The following is a 25,444-nucleotide window of genomic DNA, read 5'->3' on the forward strand; positions in this document are numbered from 1 at the left end:
TACCGCCATAACAACCTTAAGACTAGCTACCTCCATAACAACCTTAAGACTAGCTACTTCTATAACAGCCTTAGGAATAGCTACCTCTATAACAACCTTAGGAATAGCTACCTCTATAACAACCTTAGGAATAGCTACCTCTATAACAACCTTAGGACTAGCTACCTCCACAACAACCTTAGGACTAGCTACCTCCACAACAACCTTAGGACTAGCTACCTCCACAACAACCTTAGGAATAGCTACCTCCATAACAACCTTAGGAATAGCTACCTCCATAACAACCTTAGGAATAGCTACCTCCACAACAACCTTAGGAATAGCTACCTCCACAACAACCTTAGGACTAGCTACCTCCACAACAACCTTAGGAATAGCTACCTCCATAACAACCTTAGGAATAGCTACCTCCATAACAACCTTAGGAATAGCTACCTCCACAACAACCTTAGGAATAGCTACCTCCATAATAACATTAGGAATAGCTACCTCCATAATAACATTAGGAATAGCTACCTCCATAACAACCTTAGGAATAGCTACCTCCATAATAACATTAGGAATAGCTACCTCCATAACAACATTAGGAATAGCTACCTCCATAATAACATTAGGACTAGCTACCTCCACAACAACCTTAGGAATAGCTACCTCCATAATAACATTAGGAATAGCTACCTCCATAACAACATTAGGAATAGCTACCTCCATAACAGCCTGAGGCTTTGCTAAGTCCGTAACAACACACTAAGTGGGCTCTCATATATTTAGGCATTTCCGGCACTCATTTGAGATCATTTCCACACAGCCACATAGGGCTACACGATATGGGCAAACAATCTAGTCTTTATTTTTAACCAACTGTTGTAATTGCAATTTCACTTGTGATTTAGAGCAAAACACTTGGGTGAACTGTTGGAATCCTGGAAATATAATGATTATTCTAATTGTATAGTTAGAATATAATAGGGGGCTCTTTGAATACAGTCTAATTTGACAAGGAATGAAAATGCCAGGGAAGAGTTGGTGTGACAGGGTAGGAACCAAAAGTGTTTAAGTGTTTCCTGGGGGACCCTATAATCTTTGGCCACATTAAAATGTCTTCTCTTAGCTACTTCATGTAGCTAACATATTCTTGCTTTGTGTAGTCCTCTTTGATTTAGAAGATACTGTTGCACAAACAAGGTGCTGATTTAAGTCTAAACCAGGCTTGTATCGCTAATTACGTTTGCTCTGACTCAGTACGTTTATTAGCTAGTTAGCAATTATCAGCTAACAAGATTTAGTAATAGCTTGCTATAAAAAGACAAACTAGCTATTTGCAGATGCAAGAAACACAAAATAATAGTGTAATTATAGAAAGCTAATGGATTTATAATAAGAAGCTAAGTGCAAACAGCATTGTTGTCATGAACCTTGTTGCATGTGCTGCATTGACCATACAGACTGAATGCAAGTGTCTCTTTTGAGGAACAACAAATTAGTTCCTTGCGGGGCTAGGTCTGTGGAAAGCGACATGGGGAGACTTCGGGCGATGACCCAAGGAGCGACGTAAACTATACAAATGGACGTTACACATGTCGTATTACATTTCACAAACCAAACTTTCAAATACCATTATAGAAGGTAAAGTAAAAACTCAAACCAGTCCGTGCATCAATAACGGTATATCGTAAAATAGGGTATACCGCCAAGCCATACCTCACTGCACTGGCATCCTGATGTGACTGGCTATGTTAATGTCTCCCTTCAGATCATTGCCAATCAAAGGCTTGATGTTTGAGTTGAGGCCATTGTTTGGTTAAGCTCTCCCATAACTGTAATTTGTGAGGCTTCATTTTGGCACTGTTGATCCAGTCTAAGTGGTAGTTTCTTCCTGTCTGCAGATGGTGCTGTACTTTGTGATGGATGTGTTCAGGGACCTGCCAGGCCTCCCAGGGCTGTTTGTAGCCTGCCTGTTCAGCGGAGCTCTCAGGTACTTTACTTAACTGCCTCTGGCTCTCATGTTCGGTCTGTACTAGTGAGACCTGTTTCTATGCTACATTAATGTCATAGTGTTGTGGTACACCACTTGAGGTTGTATTATAATACCGTTATGAATGCACTACACCATGCAACTTAGCCCCAGGACATTAATCTCAGCTTCCCTCCCTCTTGCGTTGCAGTACCATCTCATCAGCGTTTAACTCCCTAGCGACGGTAACCATGGAGGACCTGATCAAGCCTTACTGCCCGGCCATGACAGAGGCCAAAGCCACGCTGCTCTCAAAGGGCCTGGGTGAGCTGCTGTTCCCTGATTGGCCACACAGTGGCAGTGTTTCTAAACAGTGGCAGCAGTCTTCATGATTGATGAAAGTAATGATGATTTTATAGAGCTTTTCGTTAAGTAACGTTGCTGGAGTGTAGAGCCCACAAACCAATTTTGACTTCACCGTCCAAATACTGTGGAGTGTGTTTATTTTTTTGTAACTTGTGGAGCACATTGAATAAGTACTGTACTGCTATGGTCCTGACGTGTTTCTCTTCCCTTCTGTTTTCCCAGCGTTGGCCTACGGTCTGGTATGTCTGACCATGGCCTACGTCGCATCTCTCATGGGCTCGGTGCTGCAGGTGAGGTGATGGACTCACACATTTCCCCTGCTGACTTTTGCTTTAGTTAATGAGTACTGAATTACACTGAATTACATTTAGCAACGTTGCACTCATATGCCCCCCCCCCCCCTTACACCTACTACTATCATTCAGTGGCTTCATAGGAGTTATTCAAGAATTCTAAACTTCTTTTTCATTCACTCCCTCACTCTCCTCCAGGCAGCATTCAGTATCTTTGGGATGGTGGGTGGTCCTCTCCTCGGTCTCTTCTGTCTGGGAATGTTCTTCCCCTGGGCTAACTCCACTGTAAGTCAAAATGCTGCCTTGTTAACACGGGGGTCAAGTTGGCTAGCATTGAGGGATATTCAATTAGAGAACACCATTTGGTAGATTTTTTTATATTTTATTTTTATTTATTTTTTACTGCACAATAAAATATATAAACTTTTTCATCATATCTGTGGTGAATTGTCTGATTTGATCGAGCTGTTCCCATCTCTCTGTCCACAGGGTGCGATTGTAGGGTTGGTGGCAGGCCTGGCTATGGCATTCTGGATTGGCATTGGTAATTTTGTGTCTCGTATGGCCGTGCCCACCCCTCTGCTCCCCATCATCAACGCCACCACTATGCCCCTCCGCAGCAACATGACTACCGCTGTCATGACAACCCTGATTACTTCAATCACCGCTAAACCAAAGTACATTCATTTTTTTCCTTCTCGTTAAAATGATGGCATTTGAACCATTACAGCAATATCAAACATGAAGCGCTTGAGTTGTATCCCATTCTATCCCACCAAATATTGTACATGTTTTAAGGATGACTGCATAAGAATGATGATATGAATCTGACCAAGTATCTGTGTTTTCCTCTCTCCAGGCCTACAGGTGTCCAGGCCCTGTACAATCTGTCCTATTTGTGGTACAGTGCTCATAACTCTACCACTGTGGTGATAGTGGGACTGATAGTCAGCCTGTTGACCGGTCCTATGAAGGAGAAAGACCTGACCCCAGGGACTGTGTACCCTGTCCTGGGGAACCTGCTCTTCTTCCTGCCTGAACGCTACAGGGAGAAGCTCTGCTGTGTCACTCCACTGTCACACAAGGTAGCCCTCAGATCTATCCAGTGAATTCTTCTTAAAGTTTTTGTTAGCCACACTCTGTTTCTAATATAATTGTAATAATGTTTACTTTGATTACTTAATTACCATGTTTTTTGTATGTGTGTGGGAATGTTGTGCAGCCCAAAGCTATCAACACGCAGCCGTACCAGATGACTCAGGAGAGCAACGGCGTTTCCCAACACAAAGAGGAGGAGAAAATAGAGAAGGATAAGAAGGACGAGGAGAGGGCCAGCCCTCAGCCTTCCTGCCGACTGGCTCACACAGTGCAGGAGACGGCCTTGTAACAGACCCCCTCTACACACATGCCCCACCACCTCCACAACCCCCCTTCCCCCTCAGCTCTCTCAACCCTTGGGGAGAGGACCCACGTGGGGCCAGAGAGGCAGCGGAGATCCAGTGTGCCTGGACATGACTTCCACCAAGAACCACAGGGTCAATGCGAAGAAACAGGGAGATTCACCCCTGACCCTTCCTCCCTGGAAAAACTGATACACCACAAATATATGGTGGTTTTTAAGAGTGCCAGAGTCCTCTGCTATAATGAAGAATAGTGCACTTACAACTGGACCCACCCAGCCACAAATCGTGTGTATCTTGAAATCATTGATACGTCATTAAGGATGGCACTGGTCACAGTTTCCCTAAACTGAAGTAACTGGAAATCACTACTTATGAGCCTGGAGTTTTGAGAAGAGCCAAAATGTCTGAATTGAGGTGGATTCCTGGATGGAGAAATGCTAGCGCAACACAAGTGGCAATCATGTGCCGTGCTGAGAAGTCTCATTGTTGTCCAGTTAGTAGATCTAAGAGCCTGGACTGAACAAAAGGGCTGTGATTGTCATTCTGTTAATTTAATTCTTGTTAAATGTATGATTGAAAGATTGTGGACATACACATGCACTAAGTTGTTCAAATGACTGTGAAAACGGACCCAAGTCTTTTTGTTTCGGGTAGAGAGCAGGTAGCCTAGTGATTAAGAGCATTAGGCCAGTAACCGAAAGGTCCCTGGTTTTTATCCCCGAGCCAACTAGGTAAAAAATAATTCTATGTGTCCTTGAGTTAGGCACTTAACCCTAATTGCTCTTGTAAGTCGCTTGGGATAAGAGTCTGACTAAAATGTCAAATTAGCAGGCGGAGAATATGTCATTGCATATTATTTGTATAGCCAATATTAAGCCGGTACGTCAGATGAACTATAATAATTTAAAAAAACGTGTGGCTGTGGTCCGAGTTCTCTTGAATGCTCTTCCCAACAGCTAAAGGTTTGAAGCTGCGCATGTGTGTGATTCTCTACTTTACGCACAGTTTGTATTACTCCTTCGGCTGCCCACGGTACCCAGAGAACAGGCTACTCTAGTGAAATGGTGCTTGTTTAATAAAGTTAGATCAAAGCTGAATCCATGTCTGCAAGACCACATAATGATAGTATTCTACATAACAGAGCCACATATAATGGCAGAGTGGAACATTATGCTGCTGTAAGACAAAACAACCTCATTTCAGGACGATTGTGCGACGGGTCGCATTTTTCTCTCAAGTGGCCGAAGCTCAACAACATGCGCCACCAGGCAAAATATGTGCTTGATTGAAACCAAACGCAAGCACGCTACAGCTTGTTAGCACCATCTACTAAATAATTAGCTCACTACATCGTTCAAAACAACACTGTAGAGATGTAAATGCATAGCCCTATTAAACTGAGATCAAATGGTTAGCATGCAGATGCTGCATTTACGTTTTACCAATAAAAGTTCCAACAATTACCATTAATGATTGACTGTGAGAACTGTGAAGGGAGGTTGACCACAATGTGTGCGTAAGGTTGATTGTGATCTTACAGACATTGATTCCACTTTGATCCAACTTTATTAAACCAGCACCGTTCGCCAGTGTAGCCGGTTTTCTGGGCAGCTGGACGAGTAGAGCATAGACTGTGTAAAGTACAGAGTCTCACACATGCCCAGAATCTTCAAACCTTTAGCTATCGGAAAGAGGGATCCAGAGAACTTGGCCTTTAAAAGATGATAATAATAATAATCCTTTATGTCCCTGTAGACGGTTCCCAAAGCTCCTTATGTCTGTTTGTTTTACATGGCCTTATTTGGCTTGCTATAGTAACTTAGTAAAGAGGTAGATAACCTTAAACTCTCTTAACATGCCATACAGTTATATATTGTAGATGGAGCTCAAGACATCACCTCATTTGCCATTAAATGGGATCACATTTTCAGGTCATTGAGTCTGCACTACTACTTCATCGAGAACCAGATAACCTGCTGGTTAGCTAGTGACATTAATGCATGTAGAATACCTTATCCTCGCAGTCCATTCACACTGTAGATCCCATAGTTACTTCAGGTGCCTCATTAGTAGGCAGCGTGTGAATGTAGTTTAATTTTGATTACTGATCCGTGTGGAATTAGGATTGTGATACAGTATACTTATACTGCATAGTACATGTGTAATGATTCTCCATATGTGTCTTCGATGTTTGTTAGCTTTACATGTATGACCTGTGTCTCGTCCACCCCACTGCTCTAACAGAGCATATTTACAGTGAAGGGAACAGCTCTGGTTCAAACTGGGAAAACTGCAGCCATTTTGATGGCTCAACAGAGTTCAGTACTCAGAAATCTTAGGGTAGACTAATATATGTGATGTTCTTTGGTTGTATCTTTGAAGGACTTGGTTTCCTTTTGGCACTTCACTGTTTCTTGATGTTCAATGTACCAGGGGAAAAATTCCAATAATTTTAAAATGAAAGAAGTACAATGTTTTATGGTGTGTTTTTGTAAGTGGCCACTTTATCTAATGATGTAAATGTTTTTTCCAGAACAGTATCGGCGGTTGATTTAACATTGTTATTATGAAGACATTTTTTTGTTTTGTTTTTTTGGTCATTCGATGAGTATGAAAGCAGATGTTGAATTTGAATTATAATTAGTCAAATGTTTCATATTCATGTTTCAAGGTCCTATTTGCAATCTGAAGAATTCTCATGTCATTCTCTGTTCAAAATCTTCATTTTGAACATTTTTACTCCTCCCATCTACTGGAATACCTAACCACACTACAGAATTCAAGTCAGGGTAATGTGGTAGTACTCTGTTGAGATTATCTGGTATGTGGTGAGCTTGTGATTCCATATGGCCTGTTTGTCCCTCAAACAGGGACTCTACTTGTGTGTGTTTGTCTCTCTCTGGTTGTTTCTGTAGTTGGGGACTCGAGTGACATGCCTGTCCATCTGTCTTACTGTGGTTTGGGTTGGGATAACTTTTGATTGACTACATAGTGACTCATTCAGCCCATACCAATCTGCTTTACTTGTTTCCAAAGAGGTTTTACATAAAAATTCTGTAGAGCCATTTTCTACCTGCCTTTTTACCCCGTCTACCTTTCATGGGGAATAAAGAAACTCTGGCTATGGATGGGCAGATAGATGGAGATATTTGTATTTATTTATTGCGGGGCTAATGTTGTGACACTACTGACTGAATGCCATGCTATTAGGCTTCTGACACCATTGTTATCAATGACATACAGGCCAATTTTTGCATTGGATCCTATGGCTACAGTCCGATACGAGCAAGGAATGTTGTTCATTCATCCCCACTGAAAAAAGACCTTCTCGTTCAAAGCATATAGAAAATGTAATCGCTTTGTTTTGATAGTTTATTACCAAAAGAGAGAATATATATAAGAGAGAATATATATCTATATTTCCATTGACTTAGTTCCATTTGCAACAAATAGTAACGATGTTGTGGAACTTTTGAGTGGCGGCAGGTAGCCTGGCGGGTTGGAACGTTGGGCCAGTACCCCGAAAGGTAGTTGGATCGAATCTCCGAGCTGACAAGATGCAAATCTTTCGCTCTGCCCCTAAGCAAGGCAGTTAACCCACTGTTCCTTGGGTGCCGATGACTCTGATTTAGAGGATTTGGGTTAGATGCTGAAGACACATTTCAGTCGAATACATGGTACTACTGACGAGGTATCCCCCTTTCTATGTGCAAGTACCATTTAAAATGTTTTGTGAATGGAGGGCAGAAGTGGTCAAGTAGTTGTTATACTATTTCTGTGTTCGCACAACAAAGCAACTTCAAACTAGCGTTTTCTGTATGTTTGTACGTAATGAAGTTAGGGCTTCTTGTTGTAACATTCACAAACATTTCTATCGTTCTTAGTTTTTTTTGTTGTACTTTTTTAATTGACATCCTGTGACTGACAAAGTTGATATTTTGTTGATAAAGTTGATTTGATAGTCTGTGATAAGATATGACTGAATTGATTCCTTCATCATCATGCCAGAAATGACTTGGAAGTGTTTATGTGTAACGCTAAACTTTAAATGAAGTGAAGACCACCCCTTTCCAGGACATGTTTTGGATGAATTTACACTCTGCAGTACTGATACTGTTATTCAAGATGTCAATTTACCCCATGTGAGTTTAGGACTGTGTTTTAGTAATGCTGACATCTACTCCGAGCACAATAGAGACCTATTCTGTGATCTTGTTTTGAAGTTGACAGGGCCAACTATCTAGAAAAGATGAGTTGTATGACACGTGAATATGAAGGGCCAAACGGTTGTATTGAGTTTGCTTGTACCAGCTGAATCATAGAATGAACTAAGACAATTTACAGCCTGAACCGTAAAGTAGAAGATCTGTAAACCACTGCGTCCTAAAAATGATCCTGAATAGCTTCTATCCATACCAATTTACTATGAGATGTGTTTAGTTTAGAGTACATTTAAAATGCACTTGGCCTTGAGAGAGAAGCACGGCACTTGGTCATTTCAAAAGATAATAAATATTCTGACTCAATATTTATTATTAATATTTGTTCTCCAATTTGTATGAATTCTTCCTAGTATTCATTCCCAAAAACCATCAGCAGTGGTGTTTGGTCGACTCCACTGCTTTGGTTGGTCCTTCATATGATCTCTGTATCGTCATTATTTTTTCATATTGTTGGATTTCATGGAAGTTGATTAGCTTGTACTCGGAGCACGCTACAAAGGGGCAGCTGTGATGGGGTGGAGTTGAACTCTCATTTACCAAGCAGAATGAGATCTGTGTCCTGTTCATTATGTCAATGGGAGCCAAGGTTTTGAAAAATAACTGAATCGAGCTTCCCTTTTGGAAAAGCTCAAGTGGTACCTTTTCAGTTTGCAAACATTTTTCTGTTTTGGATGTTACTGAACACTCCCTAGGTCTGTGAGCGAAGTGGCTGTATCTGTGTCTGACCACCCTGGTGGACATGATTTCTCAAGGTTAAATGTTTATAAGTGAATGAATTTTGGTAACATAATTGTTGTTGCTCTGTTTGTTTTTTAAATAAAACGTTGGATTGGACATGTGCTTTGTCAGATGTTTTGTCTTGTGTCCTGTCCTCTAAGTATGCATATGGACAGTGGATACGTCAACTAAACCCATTATTGAGGAAACCTTTTGTAGGTCAATTTTGATAAAACAAACTTTTGAGGGCTCGATCAGCCTTCATTTTGAGGGTGAGGGAGTGAGAACCTTCCACTGTCATTCCTTTCCTATCCAAAGGGAGGGCTGTTATCACTGCAGTATCCTTTAGCCTTCATTCTCCCTACTACTCCTAGCTCTTCTCTCTGGTGGGTCATTGTGACTGTGTCACCGGGTCACATGCCACTCCTGTGATGTCTTTCTCCGCATGATGTTGGAACACTTTCCATCCCAGCCTTGTGCCAACGACCGCAAACCTTCTGTTGCCATAACAACCTCTGCTGCCACCACACCAAACCCCTCATTCAGCCCAACTACAGCTCTTCCTTCTGGTTATATACTAATTCAAGTGGTAGACTCACAGAAGGAACGCTAACTTTTGCCAAGTATGGTTGTTTTTCAGACGAACCTCGACAGACTTTGGGTTTTACTCATTAGGAACCTGTCTTGGCCATCTCTCTGGACCGAGCCATCAACCGGTCTGGTACATTAAATACTATTTTTCTTATTGACAAAGTTGTTGAGTTGTGCCTTCCTCCCTCCTTTTCTTCCCTTCCTCCTTGTCCTCCCTCTCCTCTATTCCTCTGGTGATTCCAGCTAGGCCAGGCCAACGAGGGGAGGCTGGACAGAAAGCTTAATAAATTCACTCAGCAATCAGTGTGTACTGAATATAATGAGCTGGAGATACAGAAACTATGTTGATTATCTCCTAACATGAAGGGAGATCAGGGTTATATGGGTTTATTGGCACAAACATCCACATTCAGACACACCTAAAGATCTATTTGCAGTTCAAGCCAAAAGGGCCTTTAAATCAAGTTTGTTTAGTTGATGACCCTCACTTTGAGGTCACTTGGTACAGAAATAATGCCATTGGATAATCCATGTCCTGGCATACAGTATGGGCTTCCCATTAACATGAGAATGTGATTGTTTAAATATATGCGCATGCATTATATTGACCAGTGCAACAGAGCCTCTATTGGCCGATATGCTTTATCCTCTGTGATCTAGACTAGAAAGTAAACTCAGTGGGAATGCTGGAACGTTGTGCACCACTGTCTGTCTCACATTGTTTCGCCAACATTTCTGCCCTCTCCTTTCCCTCTGTAAACCCTGTCTCAGTAGCACATCTCTGGCATGTCCAAATTAGCCATTAATATGAGAGGGGGGTTTATCAGACCCCCCCCCCCCTGACAGATTTATAGAGCTAGCCTTGAACGCTGTACCATTTCTCGTGGACCTGAGCCCATGTTGCTCAAGGGGTTCTGTGGTCTCGTCCATGTTACAGCCAACTAATTCTGTCTGCCTGCCTGAGCACAAATACTTTAAGAACCTTAGCAATATAGTCTGTTAAAGTGTGTTTCTTGGTTAATATCAGGATATAAAATGTGTCATTTACATCAACTTAGCAAAGTTTGCTGTGTGAATAAATGTTTACTCTCAAGCGGGCATTATTACACAGATATGGACTAGTACTCAGGGCTCCACAGCTGAACACATGGTTGCCAAGTGTTCTCACAACAATCCTCCCCTTCTGTTAATCTGTCCATCCTTTCACTCCCACCCCAAACACAACTACAACACTAAAAATAAAACAAATCCAGGAGACAGGGATAAAGATCAACTTTAATTCATCCTAAAGCTAAAAACACTAAGTCACTGAAATGGTCAACATTGCTTTGAGACCCTCAAACATCATTGCACTCTTTGATCATAACAAATTATTTTACACACTTTTAGTGATTTATGTTTTATGCCGTGTAATAAATAAGTGGTACAATGTGCTAAGCAAAGCGATCCTTTGGTTTTGTATTTTATATCTTAATCATTGTTTCTAATCCCCTGGACATTGTAGGAGTTTCTGTGTTCAGCAAGTACATTACTTGTACATTGCAATTCACTGCAGTTTCATAAGCAGTTGGATATAAGTTAAGTTGGATATATTGTTATTTCATTGCTCCTAGTACTAAATGGATCTGTCCATGTTGACCTCTGGGCTAGAGGTCAGTGGATGCGTCGCCTTCTCTCCTGACACTGGTGTCTGATTGGCTGACAGCAGTCCTCCCACACTCCCACAGTACAGCAAGGAGCGCATCGGCCACTTCTGTCAGGACAGGAGACATGTTCAACTGTAGTTAGTCTGTATGCTTATAATAAATCCTAACAAATGATAGATTGTAGTCATAGAAATAATCTAAGTATTGATCCCTACTATATTTCTAATATTACGTGACAATTTACGTCTGATATTAATTGAACTTTGGACATGAATTCATGACATGAAACACGAAGAGATAATGAGGAACAGATCAGGGTTATAAGCTATGATAAGCACCCAGCTAGTTTGATGTCACCAACCTTGACTGGGTGGAGGTAGCCTCCTGCCCTGGGGGGTAGTGGGAGTTCAGACAGAGGCCCTCCCTGATCCAGAGTCTCAGTAAGGTGGGCGATGTAGTCGGTGGCCAGGACCAGGACGTCCAGCTTGGAGAGCTTGGTGTCACGGGGGACGGAGGGCAGGGCTGCCTGCAGGCTGTGGAAGGCCTGACGGAGGTTACGCACACGGCTCCTCTCCCTGGCCGCGTTCTCTGGGGAGTGATGGGACTTCATGGCCCTGCTAGGCTGCACCCCATTAACACACGCAGACCTCACCTGATAACATGATAACATGGTAAATAAGCTGTCATTTATATGGAGATAGGAAATGAGAAAATAATGTTAGAACAATGAATTTCAAATGACAGATTTAAGTTGGTAAACAACATCAGAGTGCACAATAACATCTGTTTCCATACCACAAGATCTGACGTGTGAAGTTGATTTAGCAAATATTTAACATGAAGGGTCTAAATATTGTGTAAATATTGACAATGAAGGAGTTTTAGTTATTCAGAAATAATAATTGTAGAGCTAATTAACATAAATAGAAGCAAGTATAGCTGAGATGACCTGTCTACTTTTCAATTACTTTTTCAATAACTATATCCCTGAAGTGCCCACTGCTCATCTTTATTCCCTCCAGATTATGTAGAGGTTTTACTTACCCACTTCTTAGGATCCCTACGTGTGGACTGTCTGTGTCCAGGCTGCAGTGTTCTCAGACGGAACTGGTTCTGTGAATACATCTTGGTCTGCTCTGCTGGAATGGACTTAGGATCCTCCAGCTGCTTTTCAGCCATGAATTCTTCAGGACCCCCAGCCACTCTAACGAAGACCAACCAGCCCCAAACAGATATCCAGCCACCCTAACGAAGACCAACAGAGACCCAGAGCTCGACTGCTCTTAACCGCAGCTACCCAGACCCTCTAACAATCTCCAATCACGGCTTCTCCGCTGTGCATCGTGGTCCTACATCCTCCCTCTCCAACCATCCCTCTTTCTCAGTGACTCTTTCCCTCCCCTTGACTTAACTGGTGAGGTAATGCGGGGATCTTCAAGCAGCCCCCCCCCCTCGCCTCCCCCGGGTGTGCTCTGCCAAGGGAAGCAGCCTCAGAGAGGTGGTGGGGCGTCCCAGGGCAGGATTCAGAGCTTGGAAAACACCAGGACCTGGCAGCAGCTGGAGGTACCTGTGGCCCCACCATGATGGACAACTAGGAGGATGGTACTGCACCTGGTACCATCATCATATTCTTTTTGTCATAAAACCTGGAATGTCCCATATATCGTAGGTGTGCCCAAGACATTAGCAGAAAAACAGTACACTAATTTAATTGAAATGTTTATTAATATGTATAGATCAGGATATTAGTGTCTGAAATACAAAGTGCTACTCATGTAATGCTATAACATTGTAAGTAACGTTGAGTAAATAAGAACAGAACCGGTGTTTAAAGTCAAATACATATCACCTGATATTTTATGCATCATTTGATAACCACTCTGGCATATAGACTATGCCAGTAATCTGAACGAAGAACTGCCTGTGCTCTCCTCTTCAAAATTCAAGAACAACCTAAACAAAATGATCTTCTATTCACTCATCCATTGATCCATTCATAATTCCCTAACTAGAGTGTATGTTTTCTACACCACCTCATTTGCAGTAGGCATTGAGAGGCTTTACCAAGGTTGGGGTCAATTCTATTTCAATTCAGGAAGTACATTGAAATTCAATCTCAAATTCCAATTCACTTCAATGCTTTTCAAGGAGTAAAATATGGAATTTGATTTACTTTCTGAATTGAAATGGAATTGACCACAACCCTGGGCTTTACTGTATTATATTAGCCTGGTCACAGACCAGACTGCACTGTTTGTGGTTGTCATGCCAAAACAGCACAAACTTATCTGGGACCTGGCTAGTATTATATGCTCATGGGTGTAAAACAGCCAGCTATGGCAGAGGTCTCTCTCTCTCTATGGGTTTATCTGGCACATTTCAGTGCTATCATAACACCAGTGCTAGATGATCTAGCAACTCGTGCTGTTTGGTAAACAAGGAAGGCTGATGTGCGGACTAGAGGATCACTTCTTCCTCTTCTCCTGCATCTTGGTGAAGTTCTGGATGTCCTGGGCCATGAGTTCTGGCTCCTCCATGGCGGCGAAGTGTCCTCCTCGGGCCATGGGCGTGAAGGTCTTCAGCTCGCGGTACTTCTGCTGCACCCACAGCTTGGGGGTGTGCATCAGCTCGTTGGGGAAGCAGGCAAAACCGGTGGGCACGTGCACTGGCATCCTGAGTAAAGAGGAAGAGAAGATGTATATTAGTTTACTGAAACATAAAATTGGTTTGAGTCCTCTCTACTTTAACATCATGACTTATCAGGACAAAGTTTTTTATGTTCTGAATGTGAAGTGCCTCATGCTAGCTAGACTTTTACATCACATACATACAGTAGATATTACAGCACATGCAGTAGATGTTACATTCCATAGCAACAGTCCTCTCACTTTGAGTGTGGCTGGTCAAGACCCTTGCTAAAGTTCTCCTTGTAGAAGCGCATGGAGGAGATGATGCAGCCAGATGTCCAGTAGATCATCACGTTGGTCAGCAGGTCATCCAGACTGAACTTCCTGCAAGGCAAGAGAGGGGCTAAAAAACAGAAGCCATAAACATGGCCATGGTAATTTGACAAAGAAGCCATTGAATACTAATTAACTATGCTATTTTACACCAAAGGCTGTGGTTCAGGTGTAAGACGTTTTACCTCGTAAGTCCTCCGTCATCCAGGTTCCTGAAGTCATGGTCAGTCCAGGTGGAAAACTTCTCCAAGATATAAGCAGCAAGACCTACTGGAGAATCATTCAACCCTCGACCTGCAGGAAGAGAGCAGACACATATAGAACCAGATAAATGTTTCAACATAGTTACTTATTCCTGGTCCTGGTCTATACAGAAGCAGCAATTAAAGCTGTGTGTAGCCCAGAACGCTTCCCCTTCAAAACTGGTTCCCTCTCTTACCCAGTGGTGTAAAGTACTTAAGTAAAAATACTAGAAAGTACTACTTAAGTCATTTTGGGGGTACCTGTACTTTACTATTTATATTTTTGACAACTTTTACTTCTACTCCTCTACATGCCCAAAGAAAATAATGTACTTTTCACTCCATACATTTTCCCTGACACCCAAAATAACCCGTTACATTTTGAATGCTTAGCAGGACAGGAAAATGGTCCAATTCACACACTTAAAGAGAAAATTCCTGGTCATCCCTACTGCATCTGATCTGAAGGACTCACTAAACACAAATGCTTTGTTGCAGTGTTCCCCAGTACATTTAAAAAACAAAGAAATCGTGCCATTTGGTTTGCTTAATATAAGGAATTTGAAATGATTTATAATTTTATTTTTGATACTGAAGTACATTTTAGCAATTACATTTACGTTTGATACTTAAGTATATTTAAAACTAAATAGTTTTTGACATTTACTCAATTAGAATTTTAACTGGGCGACTTTCATTTTTACTTCAGTCATTTTCTATTAAGGTATCTTGACTTTTACTCAAGTATGAAAAGGGGGTACTTTTTCCACCACTGCTCTTACCCACAGTGTCAGGCTTGGTGGCCTGTATGTGCATGTATCCTGACTCCTTGACAGACTCCACCACTAGGTTCTGCACAACGGGGTAGATGCGCTGAATGTCGTGTTCGTTGAAGCCAAACATCTTGGGGAAACGGCGGCCCAGCATTATAGACAGAACCATGGGCAGGCCCGGCTTGGAGGGGGGAGCAAAGTTGAGATGCAAGCCTTTGATTATTCTGGGGTGACAAAACCAGAGAGCCGAGATGTAGTACAGCACAGAATCTGAGTCAAACTGCGAGGCTTTCTGACTTCATATCATTCACAGATGACAACATCTGAATTAATAACAGTAGCTAATACAGTGCCTTCAGAAAGTATTCACACCCCATGACTTTTTCCACATTTTGTTATGTTGCAAAGTGGGATAAAAATGGATTAAATTGTCATTTTTGGTCAACGATCTAAAAATTGTGGTCAGAGTGGTAGAAAAATTCTAACATTTATAAAAAAATTATGAAAAATAAAATGGCCATATATCTTGATTAGATAAGTATTCACACACCTGAGACAAAACATTTTAGAAACACCATTGGCAGCAGAGTCTTTTTGGGTAAGTCTCTAAAAGCTTTGCACGCCTGGATTGTACAATATTTGCCCATTATTCTTAAAATAAATTATAAACCTCTGTCATGTTGTTTCTTGATAATTACTAGAAAGACATTTTCAAGTGTTGCCATAGATTTTCAAGCAGATGTAAGTCAAAACTGTAATTAGGCCACTCAGGAACATTCACTATCGTCATGGTAAGGAACTCTAATGTAGTTATTGTCCTGCTGAAAGGTAAATCGTCTCCCAGTGTCTGTTGGAAAGCAGACTGAGCCAGGTTTTCCTCTAGGATTTTGCTGGTGCATAGCCATATTCCATTTATTTTTATCCTAAACAACTCCCTGGTCCCTGCCGATGACAAACATACCCACCCATAACATGATGCTGCCACCACTGTGTTGTGTTGGATTTGCCCCAAACGTAACACCTTGTATTCAGGACAAAACGTGTATTTCTTTGCCACATTTTTTGCAGTATTACTTAAGTTCCTTGTTGCAAACAGGATGCATGTTTAAGAAATATTGTATTGTGTACCAGTTTCCTTCTTTTCACTCTGTCATTTAGATTAGTATTGTGGAGTAACTACAATTCTACTGATCCATCCTCAATTCTCATATCACAACCATTAAACTCTGTAACTGTTTTAAAATCACCGTTGGCCTTGTTGAAATCACTGAGCAGTTTTCTTCCTCCCCGGCAATTGAGCTTGGAAGGAAGCCTATATATTTGTGGTGATCCAAACCCTAATTAATAACTTCACCATGCTCAAAGAGATATGCCGTGTCTCTTTTCACCCATCTACCAATAGGTTCCCTTCTTTGAGAGTCATTGAAAAACCTCCCTGATTTTGTGCTTGAATGTGTGCTTGAAATTCACTACTTAATTGAGGGAACATACAGATAATTATATGTGTGTGGTACAGAGATCGGTTATTCATTAAAAATCACGTTAACCACTATTATCGAACACTGAATGAGTTCTTACTTAAACTTAATATGTTATTTGTTCAGCACATTTTTACTCCTGAAATGATTTGTCATAACAAAGACGTTGAATACTTATCGACATGACATTTCAGCTTTTAATTTTTCTACAAACAAAATTCCACTTTGACATTATGGGGTATTGTGTGTAGACACAATCTCAATTTAATCCGTTTTAAATTCAATCTGTAACACAATGACATGTGGAAAAAGTGAAATGGTGAGAATACTTTCTGAAGGCACTGTAACTCATAAAACACGCCCACGCATTCTAAATACCCTAAATGAGGGATCAAACATAATATTGGCTATGTCTCCCATGGCCTAGGCTTGTGTTTGTCTGTCTTACTTGGGCTCCAGCTGGGCCATGTTGGTGGTGACGATCCATCCCCAGTCTCCTCCATGAGCATAGAACTGTTGGAAACCTAGTCTCTTCATCAGCTTGTGGAACACACGAGCCGCACAAACCGAGTCAAAACCTGAAACATAAAAAGAATCATTCATTAGGGAAAACTAATACTAAGTCACTTGATATATGGTTCATCTTGCAGACACTCTTTTTTAGATTCAAAGGGCTAGGCATTTGTGACCCTTGACCCCAGCCAGGCTTCTAACCGATTACCTTTCTTATGTGGAGCCTCAGAGAAGCAGTACCCAGGGATGGAGGGACAGACTACCTCAAACACGATGTCGTCTGGGTTGGAGGGTTGAGTCAGGAGGGGTATCATCCTGTAGAACTCGTAGAAAGAGCCTGGCCAGCCATGCACCATGAGCAGAGGCACGGCAGTCACGCCCTCAGGGAGGTTCTTGGGCCGCACATGGACGTAGTGCACGTCAATGCCTGATACATGGGTCAGAGGATGCTTCAATGAACCATGAACCAAGTCCATTCCTGGACTCAAATTATTATTATTTTTTATGCAAGGTTTGACGTTGACTTAAAGTTACGTAGTATTTATTGGCAGCCAATAGATCTGCTTGCTCAGTTTAGTCTGGTTCTAAATGACAACTGATTGGCACATCATTGATCAATCTCTACCCACCATCTCACCTTCAATGTTGGTTTTGTAATGTGGGTATTTGTTTAGTTGATCCACCTGTCTCCTCCAGTCAAAATCATGTCTCCAGTAGGAGACCACGTTCTGCAGATACTGGGAGTTGAAGCCGTAGGTGAACTGACTATCCTCTAGAGAAGGGAAGGATCGGGTCTGGTCTATTCTCCTGTATAGATCCTGGGGGGAGCAATATGAGGTTCAACTAATCAACAACTAAACACTGTTGCATAAGCCTTAAATCTCTAAGAGCAAGTTTGGCTCTCCTCTAGGCCCATAATCCCTCTGCGCAATCTCACCTCCAACTCCTCCTTATCCGTCCGGACTGTGTACGGGCGAATGCTGACATCTTCTTCCCTGTCTGGGGGAGTCCCCTCCCCCCACCAGCCATCCTCACTCTTCAGCTGTGGCCTCTTACTCTTCTGCACCAGAAAGTAGATCACTCCTCCCACCACCAGGGCTAACATAACCTCTGTAAACATGGTGCTTTCTAGGTGAACAGGAAAAACAAATCAGGGATAGCAGACGTTACAATTGCTGCCCTTTATAATGGCATTCATGATCCTTATACAGTACCAGTCAAAAGTTTGGACACACCTACTCATTCCAGGGTTTTTCATTATTTTTACTATTTTCTACATTGTAGAATAATAGTGAAGACATCAAAAAATCAAAAAAGTGTTAAACAAACAAACAGATTCTTCAAAGTAGCCAGCCGTGACAGCTTTGCACACTCTTGGCATTCTCTCAACCAGCTTCATGAGGTAGTCACCTGGAATGCATTTCAATTAACAGGTGTGCCTTGATCAAAGTTAATCTGTGGAATTTATTTCCTTCTTAAATACCTTCTTAATGTTTGAGCCAATCAGTTGTGTTGTGACAAGGTAAGGGTGATATACAGAAGATGGTGGTAAAAGACGGTATGGTAAAAGACCAAGTCCATATTATGGCAAGAACAGTTCAAGTAAGCAAAGAGAAACGACAGTCCATTATTAATTTAAAACATGAATGTCAGTCAATCGGAAAAATGTTAAGAACTTTGAACGTTTCTTCAAGTGCAGTCACAAAACCCATCAAGCACTATGATGAAACTGGCTCTCATGAGGTCCGCCACAGGAAAGGAAGACCCAGAGCTACCTCTGCTGCAGGAGATAAGTTCATTAGTTTCCAGCCTCAGAAATTGCAGCCCAAATAAATGCTTCACAGAGTTCAAGTAACAAACACATCTCATCATCAACTGTTCAGAGGAGACTGCGTGAATCAAGCCTTCATGGTCGAATTGCTGCAATGAAACCATGACTAAAGGACACCAATAAGCAGAAAAACATGAGCAATGACCAGTGGAACCAGTGGAAATATGTCCTTTGGTCTGATGACTACAAATTTTAGATTTTTGGTTCCAACCATTGTGTATTTGTGAGACACAGAGTTGGTGAACGGCTTATCTCCGCATGTGTGGTTCCAACCATGAAGCATGGAGGAGGACCTGTGATGGTGTGGGGGTGCATTGCTGGTGACACTGTCAGTGATTTATTTAGAATTCAAGGCACACTTAACCAGCATGGCTACCACAGCGTTCTGCAGCGATGTGCCATCCCATCTGGTTTGCGCTTAGTGGGACTATCATTTGTTTATCAACAGGACACCTCCAGGCTGTGTAAGGGCTATTTGACCAAGGAGAATGATGGAGTGCTGCATCAGATGACCTGGGCTCCACAATCACCCGACCTTAACCCAATTGAGATGGTTTGGGATGAGTTGGACCGAAGAGTGAAGGAAAAGCAGCTAACTAGTGCTCAGCATATGTGGGAACTCCTTCAAGACTGTTGGAAAAGCATTTTAGGTGAAGCTGGTTAAGAGAATGCAAAGCTGAAATCGAGGCAAAAGGTGGCTATTTGAAGAATCTAAAATAGATTTAGATTCATTAAACTTTTTTTGGTTACTAGCTAATTCCATATGTGTTATTTCATAGTTTTGATGTCTTCACTATTATTCTACAATGTAGAAAATAGTAAAACTAAAGAAAAACCCTTGAATGAGTAGGTGTCCAAACTTTTGACTGGTACTGTATGTAAATGCTTAGTAGTGAGTGAATTAATAGTTTTTTTGTGGTTTACCGTAGAAAAGAATCAGCAATACCCGAAATGTATGGTTACAAGCACTGCAGATTTACACAGACACACGTCTACTTGACTGTTTTGCAGAAAATGGTTTGCAGAAAATGTGAAAAATAGAACAAAGTAGCACTGTTGTTGCACAGAACTCCTTTCTGAAAGGATTAGGTAAAGAATGGAGTGGACAAGGCCTCATAGTCACAATTCATGGTGGCCAAAATGCATGACAAAGCATTTCTCTGGCCGGCCTCTGATACCACAACAACTTTCATCAAGAATTTAGAAACATACCAATCCGATTTCTTTGCGAGTATCTCTTTATTGATATACTTACAACTGACATAATTTTCTGTCAGGTGAAAAACAAGTTATCCATATTTATTCATACAGCAATTCTGAAAATAAATGTTTCCCTTTGGATCTTGTGACTACAAAGTATAAAATGAAAGTACTGAGGCCTGGAATTTCCCTCCATAAGGACAAAACAAGCTTTTTTTTCTGGAACAAGCAACCTGCAAAAACAGGCCTGGTACGAAATATTACATCAGTCCTGACAATTAATTTGATGTTTCTATATTTCAGATAACAGTTATATAAATCTACAATGGATAGGCTACAAAGTTTTAACCTACGAGACATATAGATGGATGCTGCTTTTCCAAAATTGTTAACAAATCACCCAAAAATGTACAATGATTATTTTATGAAAAATATTATAGCCTTCCAGTTCTATTGATAGACTTGACCATCATCTCATCACAACAATCCAAAATTCATAGCTTTCAATTGGATCAACTTGCAAAAATATTTTATTATCCTACATTCCATAGGTATGAGGAAATATCGATTAATACATTATCGATAAGAAATATTGACCAACAATACTTTTGGAGCTATTATTTTTGATTGTATTACTTGCTAGAGGAGTTCATCTCACCTGCTGCTGGTTCGTTGTTCCACAAAATGCAGTGACAATTCTGCCCTCTGCCACAGTTGTCGAAATGGAGACTAGTGATTCATGGGAAATGTAGTTCTTGTCTACTGGATAAAGACGTCCTCTAGTGATTTTTGAACTTTTCCTGTTGAAAAGTGATATCCCAAGTATAAATACAGTAAAGTATATGCACTAATGGGCTTTTTTTGTGCAAAAGTGTTTATTTAGACAACTGCAAACTTTGAGTAGTGCATGAAAGGAGTTGGTTTGATAGAAAGTCTCAATGTTATTGGTCTCTCCCCTTGCTTGAGGAACAAAGAGGCGCAATAAAGAACACGAGTAAAGTCCCGTCCCCCACCCCGTGCCATTTTAGACTTACCTGGACCACCTATTGAGATCTTTCTTTTGTTAAGAAAATCAGGCATTAAATGAGGTGAAAATGAGACTGGAGTTCTACTTTAAGACGCAAATGTGCAAACATGATGAACAAACATAAGAGAATAAGAGAATGAAAAGATGCTTCTCCAAGCATGGTGCTGACCTGGTCTGAGGAGAAGTTATTTTCAAATCAATGGAGGGTGTCAGAAAAATCAGGCATTCTTGATTATTAATAGGGAACATTTGAAAACACTCAGCCACTGTGTGCTTAGCATGGTAGCTTGAACAAAAGCAGTATGGGGAGATATTGAAATGGAATCATACAATGCTTTAAATCAAAATCTTTGAGTTATTGAGAGATGTTGGCTGTTATGAGGGTATATAAACATTTATTGAGTAACGCAATTATTTTTTAGAGTTGACTAAATTACATTGGAGGCATGTTTCTTCCACTAAAATAGCATGTGCGAATATCAAAAAGGTCATGCTTCATTCATGTTCACTTAAACATGTTCATGAACGTTTTCAGATGTGAAAAAAAAACATACATAAATAGACATGCGTCTCTCCCATCTGTTTTTAGTCCATCTTAAAACTGAAAATAAATAAAAGCTCTTTTAAAAGAGGTTCAGCAAATCCCTCTTTAGAGCAGCGAAGGTTATGCTCTCCATTTTCATTTTTGATTTCCCCTCTCATGATCCAATGTCGTCATTCCAGCTCCGTTCTCTTCCGTTTGTGCTATTGACACCACAGTCTAGACTCAAAGAAGAGTTAATACAACTATGTGTAAGGGTGTTCAGTCCATTTCCATGGCACCACTTTCCTTGGACACCATAAGCCTCATCAGTTTGCCATGCAGTTTCTCTATCTTCTTCACGTCCTGGGCCTGGTCCGTCTTGTATTGTAAACACTGCAATGGAATATGAGAAGGAATTGTGGATTAGGTAGAGGAAAACAGAAGAATAGTTCACAACAGGAGGCCAAAATTGGTTGTAAAAAAACAACCTACATGTCAACAAAGTCTTGCAAGCAACAGATTAGTGTAGCTATGTAGGATATGACAATAGTATCTTCTGATTGGGGGAGTTTAATTAAGAGCCTTGATGCTTGCTCTAAACATGTTTAAAAGGAAGACTGACACCACAAACATGTTGTCAATCAAAAATACTGTCAGCTGTAACTGTGTTAAAACCAGTTGACAGTGTACAGTAAAGTGTGTATTTTGCATTTGTGAAATTATGTTTATGTGATATGAAAGTAGAGGGATTCATGTTTTTAGAACCGTACCACAATTGAGAAACGATTCAGGTTTAGGTGGGAGTATTTGGACGTTTTGGCTCCAGAGCATGTAAGATCCCTAAGACTAGGAGTTACATCTGGCTCCCTTAGTCCACTATTGGGCTATGTAGAATACAAACAGATGTGCAAAATCTGAGCAAAGGGAACAGTGTCTTCTCTTGAACTTACCACTGCATCATCGGTGACTTTGATGCAAAGGTTACCATCACAGTGTCTGTATTTGAGAACCACCCTGACCTGTATCAAAAGGAGAGAGAAGAAAGCACAAACATAACTGAAAACGCTTAGCCCATTTATTGAAATTAGGCAACATCCATAGCTGCATACATGCATTACACCATGGTTGATTATCTTCATGATGCTCACACATATTTCGAAAGTTGACTAGCATTAGTTAGGCAGTCGTTTTCCTTCCAATTCACATTTGCCAGCATATGTAACGTTAACTACTGTTAACAGCTGGCTGCATTGCTTTTAAAAACGGCTAACAAACTAGCTAGCTATCCTGCACCTAGACTCCATCCCTCTAACAGCGATAGTTATTATTGGCTACACATCTATTTGTGCTGTAAAATAACCATTTCTTAATACATTGTGCTCGCTAGCTAACGTTAGCTATCAAGATTTCAAGCTTGCTCTCAACAGAAAAATGTCGTAGATAGCTTGCTACCTTCATTGGATCTGTCAAATATAGTTTTTCTGCTGCACGAGCGAACTCTTCCCATGTTTGATAATAAGGCATAATCCGTTTGAATAAGAACTAAAATCTAAGAGAAAAACTGGTTAAATTGGCCTGTGAGATCTACAAGCTAACTTCTTAAAAACCACATCAGCGAACCACCAGACAGAAAAGACCGATGTATACAAAAGTCTGTGATTGGACGAGTGCTGTGCTGACCAATCACAGAGCACAATACTGTGGAGTTCAAGGTACGTCGTAATTTTAGCAAGATTCTATTTAGCTACGAGACCTAATACTCCTCCAGAGAGAAACCCACAATATTTGCTATTCAACTACGGCGGACTTCACACATCAGCCAGTAGGTGGCAGAAAGAAGCAGTTTACGATATGTTTTTTCAAGAGCGCAAGAGAGAGCTTTCATTGGAAGAAAGTGAATGGAACAGAAATGAATAGAATTAGGTTTCATTCTTCTTGACAAGATTCTTATTCTTAACAGAATAAAACACACAGTATAAGAAATTCGACTCATTATTTCAATATTTATTTCCTTTTAATTAAATAATGGCCCGTTTAACAACAAACCAAAGAGATTTGACAAACAAGAGCAGTCCATAGACCTATATGACTATTGAGTTATTTTTATTTTTTTATATACACTGCTCAAAAAAAAGGGAACACTAAAATATCCTAGATCTGAATGAATGTAATATTCTTATTAAATACTTTTTTCTTTACATAGTTGAATGTGCTGACAACAAAATCACACAAAAATTATCAATGGAAATCAAATGTATCAACCCATGGAGGTCTGGATTTGGAGTCACACTCAAAATTAAAGTGGAAAACCACACTACAGGCTGATCCAACTTTGATGTAATGTCCTTAAAACAAGTTAAAATGAGGCTCAGTACAATGTATAAAACTGTAAGGCTCTGTAAATGGCATATGTTATGTTATTATGTTACTTCCCTACAACACCTGGGCATGCTCCTGATGAGGTGGCGGATGGTCTCCTGAGGGATCTCCTCCCAGACCTGGACTAAAGCATCCGCCAACTCCTGGACAGTCTGTGGTGCAACGTGGCGTTGGTGGGTGGAGCGAGAAATTATGTCCCAGATGTGCTCAATTGGATTCAGGTCTGGGGAACGGGCGGGCCAGTCCATAGCATCAATGCCTTCCTCTTGCAGGAACTGCTGACACACTCCAGCCACATGAGGTCTAGCATTGTCTTGCATTAGGAGGAACCCAGGGCCAACCGCACCAGCATATGGTCTCACAAGGGGTCTGAGGATCTCATCTCGGTACCTAATGGCAGTCAGGCTACCTCTGGCGAGCAAATGGAGGGCTGTGCAGCCCCCCAAACAAATGCCACCCCACACCATGACTGACCCACCACCAAACCGGTCATGCTGGAGGATGTTTCAGGCAGCAGAACGTTCTTCACGGCGTCTCCAGACGGTCACGTCTGTCACGTGCTCAGTGTGAACCTACTTTCATCTGTGAAGAGCACAGGGCGCCAGTGGCCAATTTGCCAATCTTGGTGTTCTCTGGCAAATGCCAAACGTCCTGCACGGTGTTGGTCTGTAAGCACAGCCCCTACCTGTGGACGTCAGGCCCTCATACCACCCTCATGGAGTCTGTTTCTGACCGTTTGAGCAGACACATGCACATTTGTGGCCTGCTGGAGGTCATTTTGCAGGGCTCTGGCAGTGCTCCTCCTGCTCCTCCTTGCATAAAGGCGGAGGTAGTGCTCCTGCTGCTGGGTTGTTGCCCTCCTACGGCCTCCTCCACGTCTCTTGATGTACTGGCCTATCTCCTGGTAGCGCCTCCATGCTCTGGACACTACGCTGACAGACACAGCAAACGGTCTTGCCACAGCTCGCATTGATGTGCCATCCTGGATGAGCTGCACTACCTGAGCCACTTGTGTGGGTTGTAGACTCCGTCTCATGCTACCACTAGAGTGAAAGCACCGCCAGCATCCAAAAGTGACCAAAACATCAGCCAGGAAGCATAGGAACTGAGAAGTGGTCTGTGGTCACCACCTGCAGAACAACTCCTTTATTGGGGGTGTCTTGCTAATTGCCTATAATTTCCACCTGTTGTCTATTCCATTTGCACAACAGCATGTGCAATTGATTGTCAATCAGTGTTGCTTCCTAAGTGGACAGTTTGATTTCACAGAAGTGTGATTGACTTGGAGTTACATTGTGTTGTTTAAAAGTGTTCCCTTTATTTTT

At 41.4% G+C, this 25,444-nt stretch overlaps 4 protein-coding genes across 7 annotated transcripts in view; 1 reads left to right on the forward strand and 3 right to left on the reverse strand.

The window, feature by feature from the left end:
• Positions 1–9,073, forward strand: part of slc5a6a (solute carrier family 5 member 6a) — a 35,305-nt gene extending 26,232 nt beyond the window's left edge. For all 4 annotated transcript variants that reach the window (XM_046291680.1, XM_046291682.1, XM_046291679.1 and 1 more), the window contains 7 exons: positions 1,887–1,975; positions 2,166–2,278; positions 2,543–2,610; positions 2,812–2,898; positions 3,103–3,290; positions 3,473–3,698; positions 3,836–9,073. In XM_046291680.1, the coding sequence (XP_046147636.1) occupies positions 1,887–1,975; positions 2,166–2,278; positions 2,543–2,610; positions 2,812–2,898; positions 3,103–3,290; positions 3,473–3,698; positions 3,836–4,000 (936 nt within the window). In that variant the 3' untranslated portion in view covers positions 4,001–9,073. The remainder of the gene's footprint in view (positions 1–1,886; positions 1,976–2,165; positions 2,279–2,542; positions 2,611–2,811; positions 2,899–3,102; positions 3,291–3,472; positions 3,699–3,835) is intronic.
• Positions 9,074–10,802: 1,729 nt separating this feature from the next.
• On the reverse strand, positions 10,803–12,582 carry LOC123991638 (transcription factor 24-like). The gene is made up of 3 exons (XM_046293277.1): positions 12,238–12,582; positions 11,555–11,845; positions 10,803–11,300 (listed from the first exon to the last, which is right to left on the reverse strand). The coding sequence occupies exons 1-3, from the start codon at positions 12,370–12,372 to the stop codon at positions 11,163–11,165; spliced, it is 564 nt and encodes a 187-aa protein (XP_046149233.1). The 5' UTR covers positions 12,373–12,582; the 3' UTR covers positions 10,803–11,162.
• Positions 12,583–12,905: 323 nt separating this feature from the next.
• On the reverse strand, positions 12,906–21,440 carry LOC123990800 (epoxide hydrolase 1-like). The gene is made up of 9 exons (XM_046291683.1): positions 20,849–21,440; positions 18,097–18,287; positions 17,797–17,977; positions 17,368–17,586; positions 17,095–17,224; positions 15,178–15,392; positions 14,339–14,447; positions 14,082–14,204; positions 12,906–13,866 (listed from the first exon to the last, which is right to left on the reverse strand). Exons 2-9 carry the CDS (start codon positions 18,277–18,279, stop codon positions 13,659–13,661), a joined length of 1,368 nt encoding a protein of 455 aa, XP_046147639.1. The 5' UTR covers positions 18,280–18,287; positions 20,849–21,440; the 3' UTR covers positions 12,906–13,658.
• A 459-nt stretch (positions 21,441–21,899) lies between these two features.
• On the reverse strand, positions 21,900–23,390 carry srp9 (signal recognition particle 9). Its single transcript, XM_046291684.1, has 3 exons — positions 23,193–23,390; positions 22,691–22,759; positions 21,900–22,133 (listed from the first exon to the last, which is right to left on the reverse strand). Exons 1-3 carry the CDS (start codon positions 23,262–23,264, stop codon positions 22,020–22,022), a joined length of 255 nt encoding a protein of 84 aa, XP_046147640.1. The 5' UTR covers positions 23,265–23,390; the 3' UTR covers positions 21,900–22,019.
• Between the last annotated feature and the right edge of the window lie 2,054 nt (positions 23,391–25,444).

This window comes from Oncorhynchus gorbuscha, linkage group LG12 (assembly GCF_021184085.1).
Source record: "Oncorhynchus gorbuscha isolate QuinsamMale2020 ecotype Even-year linkage group LG12, OgorEven_v1.0, whole genome shotgun sequence".
In the NCBI taxonomy this organism is placed as follows: domain Eukaryota; kingdom Metazoa; phylum Chordata; class Actinopteri; order Salmoniformes; family Salmonidae; genus Oncorhynchus; species Oncorhynchus gorbuscha.

What these genes read in the sequence shown, in the direction of transcription:
- LOC123990800 (XM_046291683.1), bottom strand. Translation starts at nt 18,279, where the DNA reads ATGTTTACAGAGGTTATGTTAGCCCTGGTGGTGGGAGGAGTGATCTAC. An exon ending in CACCAAGCCTGACACTGTGG is followed by an intron (nt 14,448 to 15,177) that starts GTAAGAGCAGTG and finishes CTCTTCCTGCAG; the next exon opens with GTCGAGGGTTGAATGATTCT. An exon ending in CTTGACCAGCCACACTCAAA is followed by an intron (nt 13,867 to 14,081) that starts GTGAGAGGACTG and finishes CTCTTTACTCAG; the next exon opens with GATGCCAGTGCACGTGCCCA.
- LOC123991638 (XM_046293277.1), bottom strand. Translation starts at nt 12,372, where the DNA reads ATGGCTGAAAAGCAGCTGGAGGATCCTAAGTCCATTCCAGCAGAGCAG. An exon ending in GTAGGGATCCTAAGAAGTGG is followed by an intron (nt 11,846 to 12,237) that starts GTAAGTAAAACC and finishes TCATGTTATCAG; the next exon opens with GTGAGGTCTGCGTGTGTTAA. An exon ending in GCTACCTCCACCCAGTCAAG is followed by an intron (nt 11,301 to 11,554) that starts GTTGGTGACATC and finishes CTGTCCTGACAG; the next exon opens with AAGTGGCCGATGCGCTCCTT.
- srp9 (XM_046291684.1), bottom strand. Translation starts at nt 23,264, where the DNA reads ATGCCTTATTATCAAACATGGGAAGAGTTCGCTCGTGCAGCAGAAAAA. An exon ending in ATTTGACAGATCCAATGAAG is followed by an intron (nt 22,760 to 23,192) that starts GTAGCAAGCTAT and finishes CTTTTGATACAG; the next exon opens with GTCAGGGTGGTTCTCAAATA. An exon ending in AAGTCACCGATGATGCAGTG is followed by an intron (nt 22,134 to 22,690) that starts GTAAGTTCAAGA and finishes ATTCCATTGCAG; the next exon opens with TGTTTACAATACAAGACGGA.